We start from the raw sequence: 25,069 nt of genomic DNA on the forward strand, positions 1-25,069 counted from the left end.
AGCCTCCTACATCGTTGGAAAAATAAACCTCTTAACAACAACAACAACGGCATGGATTTTGTACCTCCGTACCTCAAGCTTGGGGAAAGCCAGCGGGCAATGCTGGCACTCAACGGCAAAGCTTTCGTTAATGAGGCCGTTAAGAGTTATGATTTTTTACTGTTGCTACTAATGATGAAACGTTCTATCATCTGGGAAAAGAAACTCTTGAGCAGCTTGAGCAGTCGGTGCAAGAAATGTTTGCCGCGGAACGACAGAACGAAGTTCCATGCTGAGCGTACACGGTATCACGGGCCTCCGCACTCCGCCGCTTCGACTTTTCAGCACCTTAAGAACTAATTTAGAGATAAATATGCTTATTCAAATCTGTAATTGAAAGTTTTGAACATATTTTGGCTTAATGGTTCCAAAAAAACACCGCATTAGAAATCCGGTTCACAGATCCACGAACATTTTTTTTTTTTCGCCTCCGATGAATTACGGCTGGAATTCGATGCTGCGGCTGCGCGGCTTTGTCGCATTTCTGGACGTTACGTCCTTTAAAATGAGAATGCCACTAGATCTTGCACAGCAAATACCAGTGCAAGCCAGATTTTACAGTGCGGAGCGCGTACTCAGGAGAGTTCCCCAACCAGCGTGCGACTCCCCGAGTCAGAAGTTTATACCGTTTCCTCCGCTCAAGTGACAATCGACTTATTTTAGCTCCTTGGCGTCTGTACGCCATTGGCCCCATAACAAAACGAATTTCAGTTACATTACTCTCTCATAGCCAATATCCCTTTATCTCGTCATTGTCCCCAGGTTCTCCCAGCAAGCGGTACGCTTGGTTTTTTTCGCGATTGTGGCAGTCTCTCTCGCCGCCCGTGCGCTCATTTTTATTTTTGTTCACATCCATAGTAGTCGAAGCATCGCACGAGACAACTGAAGTTACTAAATGAGTAAATCACACTCACTGGGATAACAAACCGCGAACGCAAAAGGAACACAGCGGCCGCAACATACATGGCGTCAGCTTCTGCGCCGGCTCAGTATAAGCTCCCGTCGGCTGCCAGGTGGCGCCACATGTCTCGGCAAACTTCATTCAGGTTGCCTATAGAGAAGGAGCTCCACTACGCGCTCCGAGTGCGAAGCTTTTAAGGACAAAGCGTGTAACAGCTGTAGTGGCGTCCGCAGAGTTACCGTGAGATTCAGCGCTATTCCGCGGGATATCAGTGGGGTGCTGATATAAAGCGACTAATAGCTAGTGATAATGGTTGTCATGCGAAAGAGAAATAGAGAGAAAGAAATAGAGACTCTCTGCCCCTCTCTCCGTCTTACTACCTCTCCTCTTCCTCTCATCCCTCTCTCTTTCTTTCATTCTGAGCGAGAGAAAAAGAAAGAAAGACAGCACATAGATAGAGACTTCATTTTCAAAGAGAGAGAGAGATTATAAAGTGAGATAGAGAATCTCTCTGTCTTTGTTAAGTGAATTATTTGCATTCAAAAGAGCACCTTTGCATTGAAAAATAGGTTAACAAAACTTCCAGACGAGGAGATTGCGCATAGCATTTGAAAATAAAACAGCGCAAGGTATGTACAGAAAGACAGGACGTACTGTAAACTACATCCGCCGGCGCTAGACCCTTCTCAAGCAATTCACCATTATCCCGTGTACAAGATTTCTGTCCATCACCTTTTGACTTATGAATTTGAGGGCTCTCTTCCATACATTCTCCACTCGATTGTCTGAAGTCAACGAGCATGTCTCCTTCATTGTGGGATTGACATGCTATGCAAGATATATTCAAGTCAGCCTTCTGAAAGTCTGGTACAAGCGTGTTTCCCCAACTTTTCACGCCTGCCTTTTGCGTTATTATTCCTTCTAAAAGAACATTGCGCGTGTTCAAGTAGAAAGACTCAAGGCTTATCGCAACATAAGAAAACTGATAAACTTCGCCTCCGGACATTCGCTTTCTGCTGCTATGATGCTATCGCTAACAGCGTTTCTGACATAAAAAACTAGTTGCGCTTAAAATTTTCAAGAATACCTTTTTGCATACTTAAAAAAATCAACAAAGGGTTAGAAGCAGTGCGTAAACAGGCTATAGGTACTCCCTATCGCGAAGCATTGTAACATCGGTTACAAAGCGCTTCCAATGCGGCCCCGTACTCACCGTTTACCGGTTGGGATATATGCTTTTCTCTGAATTTCTGCTGCACTAGTCTGAGGGGAAATGCCTAGAAAGTATGCCTTACCGCTCCTTTTGTAAGCTAAGCCTCTTTTGCTTTGGCTCCTCTAATTCATATAAACTTATATTGTTAAAAATCTATCATCACTATCATCAGTAACGTTGTGCGTGCAGGTGCTCTCCAAGGATAAGCTGCAGGAGGCTGGCATGGAGCTCCAAGTGATTAGAGAAATCAAGATACAGTCGCAGCTCAGGTGAGCTCACCCTGTTTCTTATCTGCAGAGACACGAATGCAGCTTGTACGCTACTGCATCGCACTACAAGCCTGCTCAAGGTTATCACCAACCTGTGATTTTAGCACGTCCGTTCGTCCGTGTAGTTCTCATTTTGTTTCTTTCGGCACGTGCTCATTACCTGAAATTATCTACTGACATCTCACGGTTCATCTGACAATATATAACCTGTTTCTACGTGTGACACTTCGCAAACTGGTGTAAGTTCTCTTACCACTGTCTTGCCAGCCTGAATTGTTTCCCCAATGGAAGTCTATGCGCGCCAAATTCGGTTCAAAGTCCACCAGACAGGAAATGAAACCTATAGCTTCGCGCCGCAAAAAAACGTTCAATCACGCTGTAAGGTATCGCTAGGCACCCCCGGATTAGCGGCTATGTACTCAGTACCTCGTGGTAGGTTTGCTTGTAGCATGAATTGGTGCTAGCTGCATGCAGACGAGAAGGCGCCGCGAATCACCGGATAAAGCAGGGAGAGCCATTAGAGTGACGAGTGTCACCAGGCGGCTGACAGGCAATCGAGTCCCCAAGAGGGGGAAGTTAAGCTGCTTTGTGCATACCTGCAGTATGCTTTTCATACGAGCCGACACGACACCGCCGTCGCGGTTGAAACGTCCGTTCACAGACACGCGGCGTCCAAGCAGAAGGGTGACATTCGGCGCCTGTGGAAGAGTGATGGGGACCGTTGAACAAAGGGGAAGACGTCCGCGGGAGGATCGACTGACCGAGCGTCTTTTCGTCGCGCCGCCGCTAAGCCAGAGGTCACGGACTTTGCAAGTTCTAGGAAGAGCGGGGGCGCGAGACGGCGGCGGTCCGCTAACGATGCTGCTCATATGCTTTGGTGATCTTAACGCGAGAACGCGGCAAGGTGTACAGTGGAATGTGGGCAGCATGTGACATTTTGTGTTTCTTTCTTTCGTTGTGGGAAAAGGTTTTCACTCACACTGCTGAAGTTGCACGTGGCCACGAACCAATCGTGTTGAAGTCCGTAGCGATTGGACGTAATGGAGATGTGGGCTGGGCACGGAGGGCTTAAAACCAGGCCCGAGAGACCAGTCTGACGTTCTGAGCTTTGGCTTGATGTGTACATCTTCGGCTAGGCCGAGCTAGCCAGATCCATGTATATTTTTTGCCTAACCTTGCTGTAAATATTATAAAGTTTGGCTTATAAACTTGAGTTAATCTCTTTGTAACTCTCAAGTGTCGTTATCCATATTTCGTCGTCTGTGATCACCGTCGTGGACGGGGCACACCTGTGGTGCAATTTGCCACGTCTTAAGTCACCGAAAATAACCTAATTTGGAGAAGAACAACGAAAATTCACTCACGCTCATATAGAGAAACCTTCCACCACCCAACTTGCGCATGCGTTGTCTTTGACAACGCTTCTTTCATTTAGCCGGTGTTGGAAATCATTATCATGCATTATACGTTGGTTCTTTCAAGCGCCTGCATCAATAGAAAAACAATTGATGCGTGTCGGACATGCAATGGTGGATCAGAGAGGTTACTACGTCTGATCTTGCCCGGTTCTTTAGCTAGGCTATGCGGATTGTTAATCTCAAGGGAAATGTCAGAAACTAAGCGTTTGGAAAAGTACAAGGCGTTAACAGGAATCCTAAAACAAATCTTAGAGGCATGTGAGTACAACAGTGGAAGACACTAAGTTTACCAGGTGTCACGAAATCGGCGCACATTTTTATCAAGCCGGCGCGGCGCGAGGCCCACGCGGCACCGTATCGAAGGATCTCCAATGTTCGAGAAAAGCCTCCTCCCCCGCGCGAGAGAGCGCGTAGCTTTGTACGCGTCGCCGTCACCCTCTTTCTCATCACCCGGCGATCACGGTGATTCGTCAGTCCGAAAGATGCCAGACGTCTCCAGAAAATTCTATGGGACTTAGCCATTGACGACGCGCAGCTCGTCGGGAGGAAAAGAGAGCGCTCTAACCAGCGAAGCTAAGTGTGTGTGCGCGCTAGCCTTAGCGCGCCTTAACAGAAAGGCGCGGCGCGCCCTATTTATGGAGGCCGCGCCGCTTGTGAAGTCAGTCAGTGATTGCGGCACGTTCTCAAGTGCGAAAACTGGACTCCCGGGGATCACCCGCTGCTGGCAAGCCCACGGACCTGCGAGGGAGCGGCGCTCGTCTTGCATGGCGACCATATCGTGACTCTCGAGGCGCCGGACTGCAACAGTGCCCGGTGAACAATTTGGTGTTCGTTTATGTGACTCTCTCGTGTTTGATCTGTGCTATTGAATACCTCTGTAGTTGCATGCTTAGCGTTAGGTTTCTGTGAACCTCTCGTCTGTTCATTTACAGTGTTCTTGCGTATTCCTCTGTGTCGTCTGTTGCTGTGTATAAATTGTGTTTTGTTTGTTACTTTGACTCCGAACCTTACTCTGGCTTGAACCGGCGACAGCTGGGTACCAAATGGCCACCCCCTTCTGTCACTGCAAGGAAGTTGAATTCCGGCTGAGGTTGCCACGCAAGTCGAGGGCATCTCCTTGCGATCAGAACAGCTACCCCCCCTCACTGTAATAGTGTCTGGGATTGTGCACACAGTTAAGGGTGCATCTTTAATAATACCTTCTAATTATTAACGGGTGACACCAGGACAGGTTGTGTGTCATCATAGAGTGCATTAATTACGGTGCATGTAGAATTACACAGCAATATTTCTCATAGAAAAACCAATGTTGGTATTATTCACTTAGTGCTGTTGTTTCTTTACCGGTTTTAATAGCTTTCGGTCATAGGTAAGGACCGCAGCCAATTTGAGACACGGCTGCGAGATAAATTGGCTCTTTCTTGCGAAATGAAAGAGACCGCATGCATATAAATCAGGCAGTTTTTCGTTTTTTCTTTTTTTCTGATTTTTTCTTTTCTCTGCATTTGTTCCTGAACGCTCTGTTTCGAGCATTTGATCTCATCTACGTTAATATAAACGGCAGAAGAGTGAAATTATAGCGCAAATGCGATATAAATCTTTACATTCTAAAGATTTTCATTAGTCTACAGTAACGTTGTCTATGCAGTCATGAGCAGTATTGAGGGAAGTAATTTTTGAGTGTTGATATATTTATGATTCCCAATAATATGTGCCAGCATCAGTTTTTTTTTTAGTTTTCTAAATACTAGTTTTTTTGCTGGATTCATCAAATTCCAAACTTGCCGTATTATTTAATAGAGGAAAACCGATTGTATTCGCAGTTTTGTGCGAAAAAGCTTTTCTTGTGATATTGCTTACGACTGTACATATTTGTTACTGCTTTAAATTGGTTTTTGGAAAGATCAGACGTTATATATAATTGGTCAGTGAAGACGTTGTCCGCACCCCTACAGGCACCCGAACATTCTTTTCCTCTACAATTGGTTTCACGATGAAGAACGCATCTTTTTGATTCTGGAGTTCGCGCCCCAAGGATCCATGTTTGCTCTCATGAGAAAGGAGGGACGCTTCAGCGACGTGCGAGCAGCGACTGTGAGTACTGTGTCTTCTGCTCACCAACTTGCAATCACGCTAAATTCCCCCGTTGCTCTCAGCCATGCCACTTGCCCGCCGCACTCATCTGCGTGGCGAAAGCAATGTTCCGCAGGGCAAAAATAATCAGGATAATCTTAATGGCTAGGTAATAGGGCAGGATGGCTCTGTGTGAGTAAGCTGTTGTATTCTGAAGAACATGTGAAGGAAAGCGCTATTACAAAACGACTTTTGAGACTAAATCGTGAGAACTCAGATATGCATTTTAAAAGAAGCCAAGCACAATCTGATAAATAGGTTGACTCTAACGATGAGATGAAAAAAAAAACGACGAGATCTAGACTGCCATTTTTATGACATCGGGAATCAAGTGCATTCCACTGAGACCTTTCAGCAAAACTCATAAGGGTATTGCTTCTTAGTGAGAGCTAGCGAAACGTTAGGTGCTCCTTCAGGCAGCTTATTTTTACAATGTGATAAACGTCATGTTTATATAGTGGTTATTTTTATATATTCAAATACGAATTGAATAATCTTGCTCACGATCACTGCTTATGCGATTACTCGTACACAAGAGATAATGATTATAAATTGTGAAGAGCTAGTGAGGACGCTACAATACGAGGGTACAAACTACAAATGTATTGTAATGTTGTGAAGAGAAGGTACAGTGGTCTACGAACGGGCTGGCACGGCAACAAATCTGCGCTTAGGTGCTTAGACTAGGAAGATTTCGCAGTGCGTCGACGTGGGCCTTGTGGTTATTGAAACGAACCTTGATTGGTGTTTCGGTCTGGCCATTGTATTCCTTGCCACCTCACCGAAGCCTAGTATGCACAACACACTGGCAATGTCGAAATTCAAGGTTTCCTTAATCTTAAGGTGAAATCATGGAAGTTATAATGTTAAATGTTTTTTAGCCTGCAGCTTGGTTTTCCGCATCGTTCACACCCGGCGTTAAAGTTAGTATTGGTGGTCGTTTCAGATTTAATTAAAACGTCCTTTAAATTTCTAGGTTGCCGATACACTGCTGCCTGTGGCTATTTGAGAATAGAAGACAAGTGACTGCTTTGCTTTGTCTCCTATTTTCAAACAGCCACCGAGAGCAGATATCGGTGCTCTAGACAATTAAGGACATTTTCGGTAATCTAAAACAACCGCAAATACAAACTTAGCCCCGGATGTGAACCATGTGCAAAACCGTGCTGTAAGTTTTGTAGCCTTGTGCAGGTGACAAGCATTGCAAAAGGTAACTTTTTGGATTTCACATTTAAGAATAAAGCAATTTTGAGCGACGACAGGGCCATTGGGGTGTACACGCTACGATCCCGTGTGTGTGGCATGTAACACATCGGCCAGACCAAACCACCATTGAGGTTTCGTTTCAAGAACCACAAGGACCACGTCCACACACTGCCAACCCTCCCTTTTTCGTAGCATCTGTGCCTTTCATGACATAGTTTCGAAAGTATTCGGGTCATCCTCCTTCAGCTGGGCTTCTAAGCAATTATACAAAAAGAACAAAGAGAATCTTAATTCATACACAAATTACAGACGCTAACCCATGGAAGTAATGAAACCTTAGCCGCCTTTTTCCTTTTCAAGAGCCTACCTAAATATAAGACGAGATAATCATCTTCGTCTGTTGAAACTCCGCATTTTGTCCTGTGCTTTCATCTATTCGTCCTTGTCGCTTCGCTAGGTTGAAATATGCACTCCATATTCAACCACTAACTAGCCCGCATTCGCCTGTCACTCCAAAGAATATTTTCCTTTTCACGCAAATTCCATTGTGCGTTATTGAGCTCCTTTTACCCGCTCTACCCCCCTCCCCCCAGGCAGGTTACGGTTCCTACAGCTAACGCCTTCACTTCGGACGCGAACGGAAACGACTAACCGCGAGGATACCCGGCTGCATGATCGGGTTTCGGAACAGTCTGGCCGTCTGCTCTTTCGTCGCCGTGGCGGCATGCTGCCATTGCACCGGTCATTAGCACGTCGCGTAATGGAACGACAGGGTCTAGAACATGTAACTCTCATCCCAACGGTTTGACAACACCTAAACCGCTGGTGTTGCGGGCCGTCCAGTTATACATGGTGGCGTTATCTGTTTCCGGGTTGATTCTTGCTTTTTGTCTATTTTTGTTATCTAGTTTTTACCTTTTTGCCAATTTTTGGCTTCCTTCAAACGAAACTTGCCTCTCGTTTAGTGTCGTCTTCGTGGAAGCACCTAGCGTATGTAACGTTTGTCAGCTCTCTTCCTCCTCCCTTTTCTTTTTTGCTATTCTTGCATGTCTAGCCCTTAATAAACGGAAGCTGCCTTACTTGTCATCCTTTTCAGTGGTGTGTGTGTTCCTCCAAACACAGAGAGAGAGAAAATCATATCTTCCTTTCTGTACAGTGTTCAGAATGTGCGAGCTCATTCTTAATTATACCCTGAACGATGGTCCACCGTCTGATTTCGTCAGCGAAATAAAATAGGCAAATCTAAAAAATTGTACATCATCCTTATATATATATATATATATATATATATATATATATATATATATATATATATATATATATATTGTAAAGACGACGATGATACAGCGCAGACAAAAACGACAATGAAGACTGCTGGGTTCCTAAACGATCAGCTGGCAAGCGCACTGCAACGCGGGTTGCCTTGTTCGGACGAGATTGTGCTTCGCTCTACGATCGTCTTGCGTCACCGGTCGCCGTCTCCCGTCATCCGAACAACCCCCAATAAACCCCTCTTCATTTGGTGGAAGGTGCCGGGGTACGACTCTTACACGACCAGCGTGGAGCTCCGCAGCCGTTCGATATCTATGGCGACAAACGAGGTAGGCCAAGAGCCAGTGGCAGTCCCTACGCAGTCCATCTCATGCTCCGGTGCCATTTTTGGCAGCGAGACCCTGCAGATTTCAACGGGCACGGTGACCAGGACGTCGAAGATTGGTTGGCTTCGTACGAGTGGGCGAGTCGCATAACTGGGATGACTGCATGAAGATCAACGTCATCTTCTACTTGAGTGACGTTGCTAATCTATGGTATCGAAATGATGAGGCCGACATACCAACTTGGGCTAAACTAACTTCAAGGCAAAGTTCGCGGACGGTTTCGGATGTCCCACAGTGAGGCAAATACGCGCTGAAAAAGCATTGCACGTACAAGTTCAGCATGAAGGGGAAACCTTCACAAGCAACATTGAAGCCGTTGTGGATTTATTCAAGCATGTCGAGCCGTACATGGATGAGGCTGGCAAGTAAAGAACATCATCAGCCTGACTACCCTCTTCAAGGCAAAGGCCTCTCGCATATTTCTCCAATTAACCCGGTTCTGTGCTAGCTGCATCCACTTGACCCCTGCGAACTTCTTAACCTCATCCGACCATATAACTTTCTGCTGCCCCCTGCTACGCTTTCCTTCCCTTGGAATCCAGTTTGTTACCCTAAGCGACCATCGATTATCCTCTTTTTGCACTACCTGTCCCGCCTATGCCAATGTCTTCCTTATTCCTCTGACCCAATCTGCACGCTTCCTATCCATAAATGTTACCCCTATCATTTTTCGTTCCATAAACCTCTGCGTTGTCCTAAACTTAAGTAGAACCCTGTTAGCCTCCACGTTTTAGCCCCATAGGTGAGTACAGGTAAGATGCAGCTGTTGTATACTTTCCTCTTGAGCGATACCGGTAAGCTGCTAGTCATAATCTGCGAGTGCTTGTTCAAATGCGCTCCATCCCAATAATATTCTTCTTGTTGTTTCCTTTTCATGGTCCGGATCTGCGGTTACTACCTGTCCTAAGTAGACATATTCGCCTACTACTTCCAGTGATTCGCTACCTAAGATAAATAACATAATGGAGGGCATTGATGTCGATGCATTTCGCATGTTCTGGGCATAGAGCCCCACCACGGTGTCCTGAGCATACAACCTCTGTCAAAGTTTCGACGAGTTGCTCAAGCAACGCCTGTGTACTCGTTGCCCTCCCGCACCTGCTGCGTCCATCTCTGGCCTGGCAGTGAGCAGCGACCTTTTGGATCACATCAAAGATTTCGTTCTTGATGAGGTTTCCCGATAGCTTGGGCTTTTGACTGGCCCACGCCCGTCGTCTACAGCCCAGCTGCTTATCCCTACCATCGGACACAGCTTCACGCAGGAGGTTTCCGAGGCACTTCCCAGTTTTGGCCAGCCAGCGCCTCAGACACCTCATGTCGACCCTGTTCCACTGCAGCGCATACCTCTTGTTGCACCATTAGGTTACAGCCCCCCTGTTGTCGTGCAGCCTCTACCTATGCCAGTATACATATGCCTTCTACGTATGCAGACGTTACCGCCAGCCACCGCCGCCACAGTCCTTTGCGTACGTGCCGACTATTGCGCCACCATCTTACGCTCCACGATTCCGATCAACGAGGCTTCCCTAAAATACTTGGCGCACGAATGACAACCGGCCTATCTGCTATGCCTGCGGTATTCCAGCCACTTCGCCCGCCTGTGCAGTCGTACTCTGCGTTCTGCCCCGGCACGCACTGTGCCTTACTGCAATTATGAGTACGACACCTTACACCCGCCTTCGGTGACATCTCCAGGGCAGCGGTACAACTCGTCGGGATGCCAGTACACTCCACTGCACCTCTCGCCGTCCCCTCGCCGTCGGTCTTCGTCGCCAATGAGGCATCGTATCATGACACAAGACTCGGAAAACCAGCAGCCGCAATTCCGGGCGCGAACTGCGGACATTTCGCCTACCACAAGTCCTCGTCTGTCTCTGCCGAACGTTCTCGAAGTTTTTGTTGATGGTGTTCGTGCACGTGCACTCGCCGATGCAGGGGCCTTTCAGTCCGTCATTAGCGAAAGTTTTTGCCGCTCGCTTCATAAAGTTGCCACCCAATCTTCTGAATTCTCTCTTCGCACCGCCAGCGCCGATTCCGTTCGTCTGTCTGCTACTTGCACAGCGCGTGTCGTTATCGTGGACGTGTTACACATCGTCGAGTTTTTAGTGATTGCGTCATGCTCGCATGACTTAATTCTTGGCTGGGATTTCCTTTCCCGCCACAATGCTGTTATTGACTGCACCCGTGCCCACGACGTTTTCTCTGCTCTCTGTGATGCGGTTTTTGACGTGCGCTGTCTTTTCCTTGCACCAAACTTGTAGCCGACACCGACCTTCCGCCCAACTGTGCTGTGATTGTTGTCTTATTGTGTGCCCTTTTCTTTAGACGCGACTGTTCTGTTTCGCCTCATTCCATGTTCGCTTCACGCCATCACCTCCTTCTTCCCTTTGCTATCATGGATATTAACCGCGATGCCACTCACATTGTTGTCGCGAATGCCGGAACCGCTGTGATCCTGCTACTTCGTGGCGAATGCCTTGGCCATATTGAAGTTGATGACCACATCTTGCCATTTGGTGTTGATGGGTATTTATCACAGAGTGCCCACGTAGCCTCCCTAACGCCGACTACTGCTTCTTCCGATATACCGAGTTGGGACCTTTTTCAATCATCTGTGGCCAGCGACCTCGACCCGACTCACCGCGATCAACTGTTTGCTCTCCTCAACCAATTCCGTTCTTCGTTTGATGTTTGGACGACTTCCTTGGGCCGTGCAACCGAGGTTGTTCACCACATCGACACCGGCAGTTATCCCCCTCTTCGCCAGCGTCCTTACCGTGTTTCGCCTACGGAGCGCAGTGTTATTGCTAAGCAGGTCGACGACAATTACAGCCTTCGTCGAGTCCGCGGTCGTCTCCTGTGGTACTTGTGAAAAAGAAGGATGGCTCCATAAGATTTTGCGTTTACTACCACCGCTTTAACAAAATTACCCATACAGATGCATACCTACTAACCCGTATTGACGACCTCATCTATTGTTTACAAGGAGCCGAGTTTTTCGTCTCTGGACCTGCACTCTGGTATTGGCGAGTCCCTATGGCTGAGTCTGACCGACCCAAGACAGCGTTTGTTACCCCTGATGGACTATATGAGTTCACTGTGATGCCGTTTTGTCTGTGCAACGCTCCTTCTACGTTTGAGCGAATGATGGACAACATCTTACGTAGCCTCAAGTGGAACATTTGCCTTTGTTATTTGGATTATATTGTAGTTTTCTCTCCTGATTTTTTGACGCACCTTGTGCGCTTGCACCAAATCCTGAGCTGTCTCGTTTGGCGCCCGCAAGCTTACAATACTGGGTCATCTTGTGTTCAAAGATATCTTCCCCGATCCGGACAAACTACCTGCAGTCACTGAATTCCCTAAACCGACTTCTGTTAAAGAGCTGCGCAGCTTCGTCGGGCTATACTCATATTTTGCCGTTTTGTCCGCAATTTCGCTACCGTCATTGCACCGATTACAAAATTTCTGAATGAACCCGCCGACTTGTCTACCTGGACCCCAATCTGCGATGATGCTTTCGCTACGCTCCGATGTCTACTCACTTTACCGCCCATGAATTCTCCGCCACTACGACCCATCCGCTCCTACAGAGGTGCACACTGACGCCAGCGGCTTGGCCTCGGAGCGGTCCTCGCTCAACTCAAACCCGGCTTTTCCGAATATGTAGTTGCTTATGCTAGCCGAGCGCTAACGAAAGCTGAATCTAAATACACAGTCACGGAAAAGGAGTGTCTTGCAACCGTGTGGGCCTTAACAAAGTTTTGCCCCTACTTTATGGCCGCCGCTTCAACGTCATCACTGACCACCATCCCCAGTAGCACAAATGGGGCTCAAAACGTCGGGCCTTTGTGGGACCGGCACGGCCTGCCCATGGGGGCCCGACTTGGGTTATTTGCAAGATCTGCAACTCCTCATCAGCAGCGACCCATATAGGCAGCCCCGTGGGCTTGCCACATAGTACCGGCAAAGGGTCCTTATGGGCGTCAAGCATAAAATGATGAAAGGAGACTTTCCTCGCTCCTTTGTGGGACCGTAGAGGCAACAGTGAGCTACTCAGAGGGAACTGCAGAGATCCAAGGTGGACATGCAGAGGGCATCTAACATATTCCCCACTACGGACCCATGCAGGCTACCCTATGTCATGCTCAAGCAGGTTGCCCATGCAGCCCCATGCCTCGCCCATATGGACTATCCCATGCAGCTCAATGCCAGGTCCTTTTGGGCTCCCCATTAAGAGATAACTTGGGCTACCCCATTCTGGTCCGGCTTATACTACCCCATTTTGGGCCCATTTGAGCATTTCCTTGCATCGCCCACCTATGCAGCCTTCAAAAGGTCGTACGCAGTGTCGATCAGTGCAACCTAAGACGAACAAGGGTCCATAGCAAGGGTCCAAGATCCCGTAGCTGTAGGCCTTTTGGCTCGTCTGGTCAACTCAGAGAGGTTTAAAAGCTAAGGCAAGCACTCAGTGCAGTAGTCATGTCAATATTCTGCACCATGCAAGCACAGAACCTTTTCCCACCTAATGTGTACTTTGTGTGAGCACGCACATGGGAAATATATTTCACATGTCTGAAGTTGCAATACTTAAAAATACCTCTTCATTTAGAATTGAAATCTTTAGTGGTATTGTAAGCACTGTGAGTGAACTTCATCTTCATCTGAACGTAATCATCACCGGTCATTGTGTCGTGGGAAGAAGACAAAGTGTTGATGAGCTGTGGCTAGTCGGTAGCTGCTGCGTCAGCTTATCTGAAATAGAAAGCTGAATTTGCTGATGCATCCTTGTGGAGCATGTACAGCCAGAGTCACCATTGACGGCATCTTGCACTTTATTGAGTTTGCTGCCCTATCCTCCTATGTCCATCAATTCATCTTCGGCTTGGATTTCCTCCAAAACGCCTCAGCAGTCATTACGTGTTCCCCTGCAGTGCAACATTGTTGCCGATAGAGAACCACCTTCTTCCCGCTTAGTTATGTTTGCCGATCACGTCCTCTATTCTTGCAACGAAAATATTGTTACGGACTTGTTCTCAAACAGAGCACGGAGGAATAAAGAAGGAGGAGGAAGAAGTGTGCGCGCCCGTTCGACCTTTGTCTTGTGGCCGCTGTGTCGTTCCCGCTGGCCGTGTGTACCTAGCGTACTGAACCGACTAGAACAATACTCTTTCTGTCACTTCTGACGCTGTCATCGATGGCGACGTCTTGATTGCAACCCGCCCTCGTCTCCTGTCAAGAGATATTATCATCAACGTGTCACTTCTTCGCTTTTCCAGCGGTTCTTCTCTTCTCACCGCCTTCCACACCACATCAGAGCAATGCTCCTGCTACATTTGAGCGCATGATTGATACAGTTATCCGCAGCCTCAAATGGAAAACATGTCTCTGTTACTTAGATGACATCATAATGTTTTCTTCACTTCCTGATCCGCTTACTCGTCTTGATAAAGCTTTGACAGCACTTTCCTGAGCTGGCCTGCAGCTAAACACAAAGTAATGCCGTTTTTCATCCAAATCTATTGAATTTCTTGGCCATCTTGCAAGCAGCGAAAGAATTAAGCCTGACCCTGAAAAAATTGCTGCTGCGCTGCACTTTCCCCGTCCGGCTAGGTTCAAAGATCTCCGCACTTTGCTTGGCTTGGCATCATACTTCCGCAGATTCATCCGCAATTTCGCCTTTATTGCCTCACTCACCACCATGCACTTCACACCGACAAGCCTTTCATCTAGTGTCCTGCTTGTTAAAAAGCATTTGAAATTCTGAAGCGTGCTCTGACTTCGGGTCCCGTCCTCTGCCATTTGATGAAAAAGCTCCGACTATTTTGCATAACGACGCCAGCAGCCATGGCATTGGCGCTGTCCTGCAACGCCAAGACATCTCTAAAGAAAATATTGTTGCCCATGCAAGCCGAACTCTCACTCCTGCGGAAAAAAACTACACTATTACCGAGCAAGAATGTTTTGCAGTCGTCTGGTCTGTTCAGAAGTTTCGTCCTTACCTGTACGGCCGTCACTTCATGGTCGTCACTGACCACAACGTCCTATCCTTTTTGAAATATTTTTCGTGTCATCTCGCTCGGTGGATACTCCGCCTTTAAGAGTACGACTTCACTATCACTCACAAATCGGACAAGAAGCACAAGGACGCCGACGCTCTCTCTCGTTGTCCTATTGCTTAGCCATCGCAACACATCTTGCATTCCTCACCTGTCCCAACAGACTCACACCATTTAAACCCTACAATTATCTAGTGTTTGAGCGTCGCCTGTATTGCTCCCATGACCGAAATAGACTGTAATCTATCTCACGACCATAGTGCTGACCCCTACTGTCGAAAGCTGCATGATAGTCTCACTGGTGTTATTAGACCTCCAAATGCCCGTCTCCGTAGTCAGCTCAACAATTTCAAGTTACAGGATGGCACATTAATTTGTCACAACTACAGCCCACTGGGCCACACCTAGGTTCTCGTAATTCCTTCTTCTCTACGTCCTAAAGTTCTACAAGCCTTTCACAACGACCCCACCGCAGGTCACCTTGGATACCACAAAACCTACGACCCCATCAAAAGTCGTTTCTTCTGGCCGGGCCCTTCAACCTCATTATTGAACTATGTAGCGTCTTTCATCCCTTTCAACGACGCAAGCAGTCTACGTCGCCTCCTGCCGGTCTCTTGCAACCTCTTCCATGTAGTTTCACGCATTTCGGAGTCGTTGGAATCAACTTGCATGGACCCATGCCCTTGAATCCAGCTGGCAACCGCTGGGTCCTTACTGCCATTGACTACCTCACCCGATACGCTGAAACCACCGCACTTCCTTTCGACTCCGCTTCCGAAATCACCAACTTCTTCTTCCACACCATACGTCTTCCCCACGGCGCTCCTCGCCTCCTCCTTAGCGATCGTGGCAAGTCGTTCCTCAGCATCGTCCTCTCCGGAGTGCTTCATGCTTAAGGCACGGTGCACAAAACTACTTCTCCTTACCACCCTCAGAACAATGACCTCACCGAACGCTTTCATCGCACCCTTTCTGATATGCTATCCAGCTGCATTCACCCTTAGCACAAGTGGGACTCTCTACTCACCTTCGTGACCTTCGCCTACAACACTGCCGTTCAACGAACCACCACCTACTCTCCATTTTTTTTTGTTTATGGCCGCAACCATACCTTCTCACTCGAAGCATGTTTCTTCTCAGCTTCTACTCCTTCTGCCCCGCCTTCCTACGGACAGTCAGTGTATTGTATTGCCCACTGCCGTGATCGTGCCCGCCTTTAAACTGAAGCCACTGAAGCTTCCAGGAAATGCACGCATGATACGACCCATCGCTCAGTGTCTTTCCATCCTGGAGACGAAGTGCTACTCTGGACACCTACGCGCACCCTCGGCCTGTATGAAAAGTTTCCGAACCGTTTTATTGGCCCGTACCCGGTTCTAGAACAAACTTCCACTCTATCTCATCACACCTGCATCGCCTGATCGCGATTGTCGGTGGCGCGGCTCCGAGATTGTGCACGTGTCGCGTTTTAAAACACCTTAACTGCCAACCTTGAGATATAATTTGCGACTAGGATGGTCGCTTTTTTCCGGGCGGGGGAAGGTTGTAAGCACTGTGAGTGAACTTCATCTTCATCTGAATGTAATCATCACCGGTCATCTTGTCGTGGGAAGAAGACGAAGTGTTGATGAGCTGTGGCTAGTCGGTAGCTGCTGCTTCGGCTTATCTGAAATAGAAAGCTGAATTGGCTGGTGCATCCTTCTGCCTCACAGTGTTTACCGCAAAAAAGAGCTTGATGAGCTGCTGAAACTTCAACTTGCATCCCGTTGACCCAGTAGCCAGTCCGGTCATCCAGGCTTTGCGTCCTCCGTCTCTGACTCGTGCACCACGTAGGTATGCTACCACTATATGGTTGATGTTTTCCACAGTGGCTGTCGCTATGCGCCGCTGCACAGCAGCTGCAAAAGTGACACAAAAATTTGCGGGAACACTCAAGTTCGACTATTCAGGGTAAGACGCGACAGTATTATTGGCTCCCATTTATTAGCTAGCCTTTACTTCTCATCCATCCACTTTGCAGCCACTCACTGATTCTGTTATCTTTTATTTGTGCCTCTAATATCATTCACAAACTCGTCAGCATACATTGACAGAATACCACATGAGAAAGAAGGCCTTACATAGCTATAAATCCCCACTTTATCCAATCTGTATGAGCATGCTTGCATAGCCTATAGTGCTGAGTCTGAATTTAAGGGTCCTGGAGAGCTGGGTTCAGTTCTCACCCTGCCATCTCAATGGCAAAGCTAGAGTTGACAGCGCCTGCCAACTAAGTCATTCCATGTACTCTGGTGACATCGCACAACACGGCGACCTGTCATTGCCTGGCTGGCGATGTCACCCACCAGCCACTACTGACAGACCCAAGTCAATAATTCTTCGCGAACACCAACAGCAGTTTTTCTAGAGACTGGTTCCTTTAACAGTTACATTAATAAATACACATGTGAAAGTCGTATTGAGTCTGGTGTATAGAAGCATTCTGTATTATGATCACATTTATCAGAAAATGATTCTATAACTTTACACAATGCTTGAAATATACTGACATTTCTTTTGGGTTTATTTTGCTTTTGCCCAGTACATAATTTAGTACCATTAAAAGGTGAACGAACTAATAACTTCGAGGCTAAATAAAAAATTTAAAATCAAATTTTGGGGATAAACAGGTGTGCACATATTAAAATTTTCAAATACAAAGCCAATAAAAATGAGAGAAAAAATACCTTCAAATATTGAACCGCATACCAAATATGTAATCAGGTAAAAGAACGAATAATGTAAAAATAATAAACGCTGCTCTTATTGTTAATTTCAGAATTGTCATAATATTTGTAAAAAAAAATTGAACTATGATTGGTACAGGAATGTATACACTACTGAAAAATCCAGAATAAACTTTATGCATAATGTTGTACATAGCACTTTTGTTTACAAGGACCAGGATGAATCCAGGTAGAGCTGCCACATTGCTGCTGAGTGCAGTAAATTTACATTCATTCAGCCTTCAAGGGACCAGACAGTCACCGTATGAACCAAGAGCTCGAATTATAGAATGGGCCTGAAAAACAACATCATGGTAAATTTATTATATGTCACCTGCGCGATGGTTGTATCTATTTGTAATTAAACTGAGGAACGAAGTCTCCCATTTTCTTCAAGTGCTTCATCTGCGCAAACTGTCAGGAAAGCCTTCACAAAACGGTGCCATCTCATTTTGTGGATGCTTCACTGTATAGTCAATGCGGTCATATATTGCGGTGATAATACGGTCATTTCAAAAATTTGCGTCCTATTTGATAATTTTCAAATGCACAAATATCTGACTATCAGTTTTTCAAATATTCACATACCCTTAGGAAAAGCCGTGTGTTTAATTAAAAAAAAGTTTTTCCTGCAATTAGGTGTGCCCAATAAAATGTATAATATCCTCAAAAGCAAGCATGCACTCATTAACAATTGCAGTGTAGAGTCGCAGTTTTTTGAAAGCTGGCTTGTTTTTTCGACCTTCAAGTGTGCACCGGAGGGCGACAGGAGTCTTCACCACCATTCTTATAATTATTTTGTTGCTGCATCCACTGTCTCGCCTCCAATTAGTGCCCGTTTTCTCATCTGAAATATATTACACAGATTAGATCAAATGAACTATGTCAGTAGAACCATAGAATGCATCTTTGAAGGCTCCTTCTTCTAGAAGCCATGCCACATCCACACAGAACTATGAGGCTGCAGAATAGAACCGTAGACAAGAGAAACCTATGGTCGCAGTGGTTTCACTCAGCCTCTACTAGAAACATTCTCATATTTGCATCGCCAGATGTAAACATTATTTTATGCGTGACTCAGTTACATTAATGTTATGCAAGACGATAATTAATGTGATACAATGCGAAAAGGGGCTGTATTTCAACCAAATCATTCTCTCACTATGCCCACTTCGTGCCTCATCTTCGTCGCTTTCATCATATGAATAAATATGTGATGTTTGCTCAGCAACTGCAGCTTTTCTGCATGCTTCCTCATATGTCTCTAATTAGAAGGGTTCAAATTCAAATGAAAGAATTAGCAAAACAAAGGCACTGAACATATTTTAGGAATAACCGAGTTGATATGTCCACTTGACTCAGTTCTTTGTTTAAAATAATTCAAATCATCAGATCTTATGGAATGGCAAAGCTATCATCCTTTGCTTATAGCTTTAACCTTACAAGGCAGTGACATAACTTTTTGCTGAATTTATTGCAAACAATACGATCATCATTCGCTCGCCTATACTCACTGGAGCATGAAGGAATCTATCGTAATCCTCCGATCAACCCGAACCGATGCTAGCTGGATCCACTTAACTCCTGCGAACTTCGTAACCTCATCTACTCCTATAACTTTCTGCCACCCCTGCTATACTTTTCTTTCCTTGAAACCGAACTGATTACCTACCCTTGGCGACCATCGGTTCTTCTCCGTTCACACCACATGTCCTGCTCATGCCGATTCGTTCTTGATTTCCACGAGAATGCCATTAACTCGAGTTAATCAGTTATCTGACCTGTATGTACTCTTCATGCTTCCTATGTCTTCAACATTACACCTATCATTTTCCTTTCCATAGCTCTCTGCATTGTACCTAGTTTAAAAAGAACCATTTTCGATAGCCTCCACATTTCAGCCCAATAGGTGAGGACAAGTAAAATGAAACTGTTATACACGTTCCACTTGTGCAATGCTAGTAAGCTGCCACTTGACATCTAGTCATGGCGCGCTCCATCTCAATCCTATTCAAGTTATTTCCCAAAAATACTGCCAATACACAAATTACAAATCAATAAAATAAGTAGCAAGTGTCAATAATCCCCCTTACCAGCCTAAACCAACACCCTGCAAGGGCAGACTATCCATTCACTGCTTGGCTTGGCAAGTGTTTTGACCAGTTCTTTAAATGATAAAGAGCTGAAGCCCTTTGGTGGCCAACAACATTCATTTTTTGACCTCGAGAGCCACCTCGAAGGCAGAGCAGCAATAGAGTCTCTTCAGTAAATGCCACCAGACAATATGGTGGCTTTGTCTTGTTACCCCTTTTGCTGAAATGAAACAACCAGACAAAATTAATAGTTTGTGAATCCTCGAATATTTAATTCATAACAATTCAATTCATAATTCATTCTCTATGCAACAGGAAGATGAGACAGACTTTCCCCAGATTTTAAAAAGGAGCAGGAAAAGGTAGCTGAGCACAAATACACGAATACAAAATTCAGGGGCACAGTGGTAAACAGAAGCAAAATTTTTGCATCAAACACGATATTTCAGTTTGAACCAGTATGATGACTTACCATACAAATGGCAACTAGCGCTTTTACAAGTAATAATAATCGCATTCTTTCATGAATGACATAATTGCAAATTAGTGCAAAATTGAACAAATTTGATCAAATAAAACGCTTGTCTGCACTCATTAGTTGTCATACAGGAAAATGAAACTTAGGAGGGTACTTCAATTAGTTGTATTGAATTCCCTATTTTTGAGACACGTTTCTGGATTATGGTTTTATATCTTGTGATACAATGACTTTTTGGCTGAAGGTGCCGAATACACTATCCCATAATATTTCACACAGCAGGCATTCACAACATTTCTGTTATTATAGGTTGAAAAATAGCCTCAATATAAGCACTATTAAGGTAAGAAAGACTCCATGACTTCCTTTAGGTTAAAAGACAGCCTCATTCTATGCAAGTGGCAAGCCTTCTAATGAAAAAAAGCCATATCTATGAGCATAAAGCTACCTTAATGAACCATTATGCAATTGAAATTACGACAAACTAAATGTTTTCGCAGCAATCAAGCCATGCAAACAATCATGCATCAAAAGCACTCGATGCACATTCCAACCCTGCCACACGGGTGCTGTGGTGAGGGCGCTCGGCTACTGTGATCAAGGATGCGGGATCTAATCTCGGCTGCAGCCGCTGCTTTTCGATGGAGGCGAGAAGCAAGGTGACCGTGTGCTGTGCGATATCTGTGCACGTGGAAGAACCGCAGGTGGTCGAAATTTCCGGAGTCCTCCACTACGGTGTCTCTAATACTCCGTGTTGCTTTGGGATGTTAAGCTCCCTAAACAAAACAATCAGCCAATCAATGCGCTTTCATAATTCATAAATCACGACGCTTTTAGCCCCCCCTCCCCAGCCCGTTTTTTTTTTGACTGGGCACACATTCCGCCACCGGTTCTCAGGTGGTGCTCCCTTTTCTTTTTCATCATCATCATTATCATCATCAGCCTGGCTATACCCACTGCAGGGCGAAGGCCTCTCTCATGTTTCTCCAATTAACCCGGTATTATGCTAGCTGCATCCACTTGACCCCTGAAAACTTTTTAACCTCATCCACCCACCTATCTGCCGCCCCCTGCTACGCTTTCCTTCCCTTGGAATCCAGTTTGTTACTCTAAGCGACCATCGGTTATCCTCTCTTCGCACTGCATGTCCTGCCCATGCCATTTCTTCTTAATTTCCGCTAGAATGTCGGCAACTTGAGTTATTTATCGGACCCGCTCTGCACGCTTCCTTTCTCTTATTGCTACCGCTACCATTTTTCGTTCCATAGACCTCTGGGTTGTCCACAAACTTAAGTAGAACCCTTTTGGTTAGCCTCCACGTTTCAGCCCCATAGGTGAGTACACGTATGATGCAACTGTTGTATACTTTCTTCTTGAGCGATACCGGTAAGCTGCTAGTCATATTCTGCGAGTGCTTGCCAAATGCGCTCCATGCGAATCTTATTCTTCTTGTTATTTTCTTTTCATGGTCCGGATCTGCGGTTACTACCTGTCCTAAGTAGACATATTCGCCTACTACTTCCAGTACTTCGCTACCTAATGTAAACTGCTGCTCCTTCCCGCGGCTGTTGAACATTACCTTAGTCTTCTGCATATTGATTTTGAATATGCTTTTCCGTTTATCTTCACGTAAAGACACAGAAAGTGTGTTCTCGCACAGTGGCCCTTCGAGCAGGGATATCGTTCGAAGGGTGGACCTAATATAGACGCCAGCACTGTATTTAAATTATGTGTTGGCTTAATTTATGGGGTAAGCTTCCCAGTCAAAAAACCAAAATGGGCAGGAGAAAAGGTAGGGGGAACAGCGACATGATGTATGAATGCGCACTAAGTAGTTATTTGTTTGGTTTACGGGGATTAACACCGAAATCTACTCGGGATATAAGAGATGCCGTAGTGGAAGACTCCGGAAAGTCGGACCACATGGGGTTCTTTAACATGCGCGACATCGCTCAACACACAGGGAATTTCTCTTCGCCGCCATCGAAAAGATTGATTTATACACAGGCGTACCCGACGTATTATAAAGTTCTTCAATATATGTCCATTTTCACCAATACTGTAATAACAGTTGATAATACGCGTGCCATGTCGGCCATCGGCTTCCTAGCTAATTTGGACCAAGATTTTAATAAATACGGTTAGCCGTAGCGCAGTGGAATTAATTCAGAGCCGTTCAGAGTCGCCTCTAACCTCCAGTATTTTTTTATCACAAAAATTTAATAAAGAATGAAGACTAATTAGCTATTTTTGTAAATATTGATTTGGGAGCAAAAGTGCTAATACAGAAATTGTAGACACTCGAAAAACATGTAGCGAAGTTGTTTATCACGCTACGGCTTATGCCACCCTAATTATAGGCGTTCAAAAAATGCTGTCACGTAAGCAGCTGTTACTTCAAATTATTCGCCAAGTGCGTACAACTAGCTTCATTGTAGAGAGCACGGCCCAGAAAAGCAGATCTTGTTATCTCGAGCGCGACTCGAGGCTTTAAAGTGACGCCACAGTCACGAAGAAGTTCTTTTCTTTTTTTTTATTTTTGGGCCAGGTCTCGTTTTCGACTAGTAAAATATCACTGAGTAAACGCTAGTCGATTTAAACAACGTAGCTACCTGTTTTTCGAGAATATCAACTTTTGCATTTGCAACTTTGCAACTTTTGCAACTTTTGCAACTTTTGAGCATAACCAGCTTTTTATAAACGCTTCCTAGACGATATATTTATCATATGGACAGAAAACGAGCATGAACTCATCCAATTCATTACCTCATTTAACAACATACATCCCAACATCTCATTCACACATACCTACTCCTCCACTCAAATTAACTTCCTGGACGTATTAATTCAATTTGAAGACGGGGCACTAATCACCAATGTTGGAGTTGGAGTTGGAGTTTATTTTCTTTCTTTCTTTTACAAGAAAGGGGAAGCCAAGGCAAAAGGCGGCAAGCCTGACTGGGCCTTGGCTCCCAAAACAGATAACAACAGACAGCAGCACACACCTCTAGTGTATACAAAATTAAAAAAAAAAAACATTATGCAACACTTATATACGATATGTAAAATATATGCATACATGCAGTATTCATTGGATATATACAAATCAACAGATCACGCTGTCAATACCATAAATATTTACACTAAAAGCAAAAAATATTTACACAAAAAAGATTACATATGAGAAAAATACAGTTACTACCACCATTGCAATTATAGGGGATATTCATTTAAATATTGTTTTAAGTTCTTTTTAAATACCCTAGGTGCCAATGAAAATTCCACATTTGGTGTGTTGTTGATTAGGGATGGCACCTGAAAAGTTAATTTCTGTTTTCCATAGTTGGTTCGGGTAATAGGTACAAGTTTTTTTCGTGTTCGCAGGTCATAAGTTACTGTAGATCTATCAGGTAGAGTAGTATACAGCCTATTATGGTGAATGTACTGCAGAAGACGAAAGTAGTAAATCTGACTGGCGGCTAATATGGCATATTTTTTAAATAAGGGTTCTGTAGGCAAGTCGCGCGGTATACCGTAAAAACCTTCAATAGCTCGAAGAGCTTTTTTTTGAAGAACAAGCAACTTATTAATATTTGTAGAAGTTGTGGTTCCCCATATGAGAATACAGTATGTTAGTTTGGAATAAAAAACAGCATAATAAATTGAAATTTTTAACCAAACGGGTACCAAATTAGAAATTCTGTAAAGACATCCTACAATTCTACTCAAGTATTTTACTAAATTTAAAATGTGCGTATTCCATGAAAGGTTTTCATTGAACCAAACGCCTAGAAACTTGTGATTCGTAACTTGCTTTATAACGTTGCTGTTATATTTAATTACTATACTACATTGAAGAGTGGTGTTGATTGGCCTAAATATAATGTAGGTAGTCTTATTAAGATTCAAACTGAGTTTATTTGCCGTCAACCAAATCTCTAAATTGTTTAAATATTCATTGACCGTAGTTTCTAATCTAGACAAGGCACAGTCGGTAAAAAAAAATATTGGTATCATCCGCGTACATGATCAAATCAGGTGAGTTAGGAATATTTGTGATATCATTAATATACACTATAAATAACAATGGTCCCAAAATTGATCCTTGGGGAACACCTTGCCGTATAACCATGTTAGTAGAGCAGCAGTTATTAACTCGTACAAACTGTAGCCTGTTCCACAGATAACTTCTTAATAAATCTAGTGGCACACCACGGACTCCATAATCAGCCAATTTACTTAATAAAATATCATGTTGTACACAATCAAATGCTTTCCGAAAATCCAGGAATAAGCCAAGGGTATATTTCCGACATTCAATGTTATCAATTATTTTTTCTTTTATGGTTAACAATGCTTGTTCAGCGCACCTTCGCTTCACAAACCCATACTGAGAGCTGGTTATAATGCTGTATTTGTGAAAAAACTTTTCGAGCCTAGTATTGATTACTCCCTCGAACACTTTGGATAATACGGGCAATATGGAAATTGGACGATAATTAGAAATTTCATTCTTATTTCCACCTTTATGTACCGGGCATACTCTAGCTATCTTTAACTGATTAGGGAACGTTCCAGTTTGAAGCATTAGGTTAATGATATACGTCAGGACATCACATATAAGCATTGATACGTGTTTTAGTGGCGATGCTTTGATATCATCATGCCCTGCCGATGCGTTATCTTTCAAGTTTTTAATTAAATCATTGACTTCTTTTGTAATTGCAGAATAAAAGTTAACAGAATTTGGTAATGGATTAATTAAATTTGAGTACGTTGTACATGAGACTGGATTATTGAAAGCTGCGCTGCCGACGTTAACAAAGAACTCATT

The 25,069-nt window shown here is 44.7% G+C and overlaps 1 protein-coding gene across 3 annotated transcripts in view; it reads left to right on the forward strand.

Moving 5' to 3' along the window:
- Nucleotides 1-25,069, forward strand: part of LOC146184459 (aurora kinase C-like) — a 172,705-nt gene that overhangs the window by 86,825 nt on the left and 60,811 nt on the right. For all 3 annotated transcript variants that reach the window (XM_084609393.1, XM_084609394.1, XM_084609395.1), the window contains 2 exons: nucleotides 2,343-2,422; nucleotides 5,796-5,934. In XM_084609393.1, the coding sequence (XP_084465519.1) occupies nucleotides 2,343-2,422; nucleotides 5,796-5,934 (219 nt within the window). The remainder of the gene's footprint in view (nucleotides 1-2,342; nucleotides 2,423-5,795; nucleotides 5,935-25,069) is intronic.

The sequence above is a fragment of the Amblyomma maculatum genome, chromosome 7 (genome assembly GCF_055883805.1).
Source record: "Amblyomma maculatum isolate TAMU_Amacu chromosome 7, ASM5588380v1, whole genome shotgun sequence".
Taxonomy (NCBI): Eukaryota; Metazoa; Arthropoda; class Arachnida; order Ixodida; family Ixodidae; genus Amblyomma; species Amblyomma maculatum.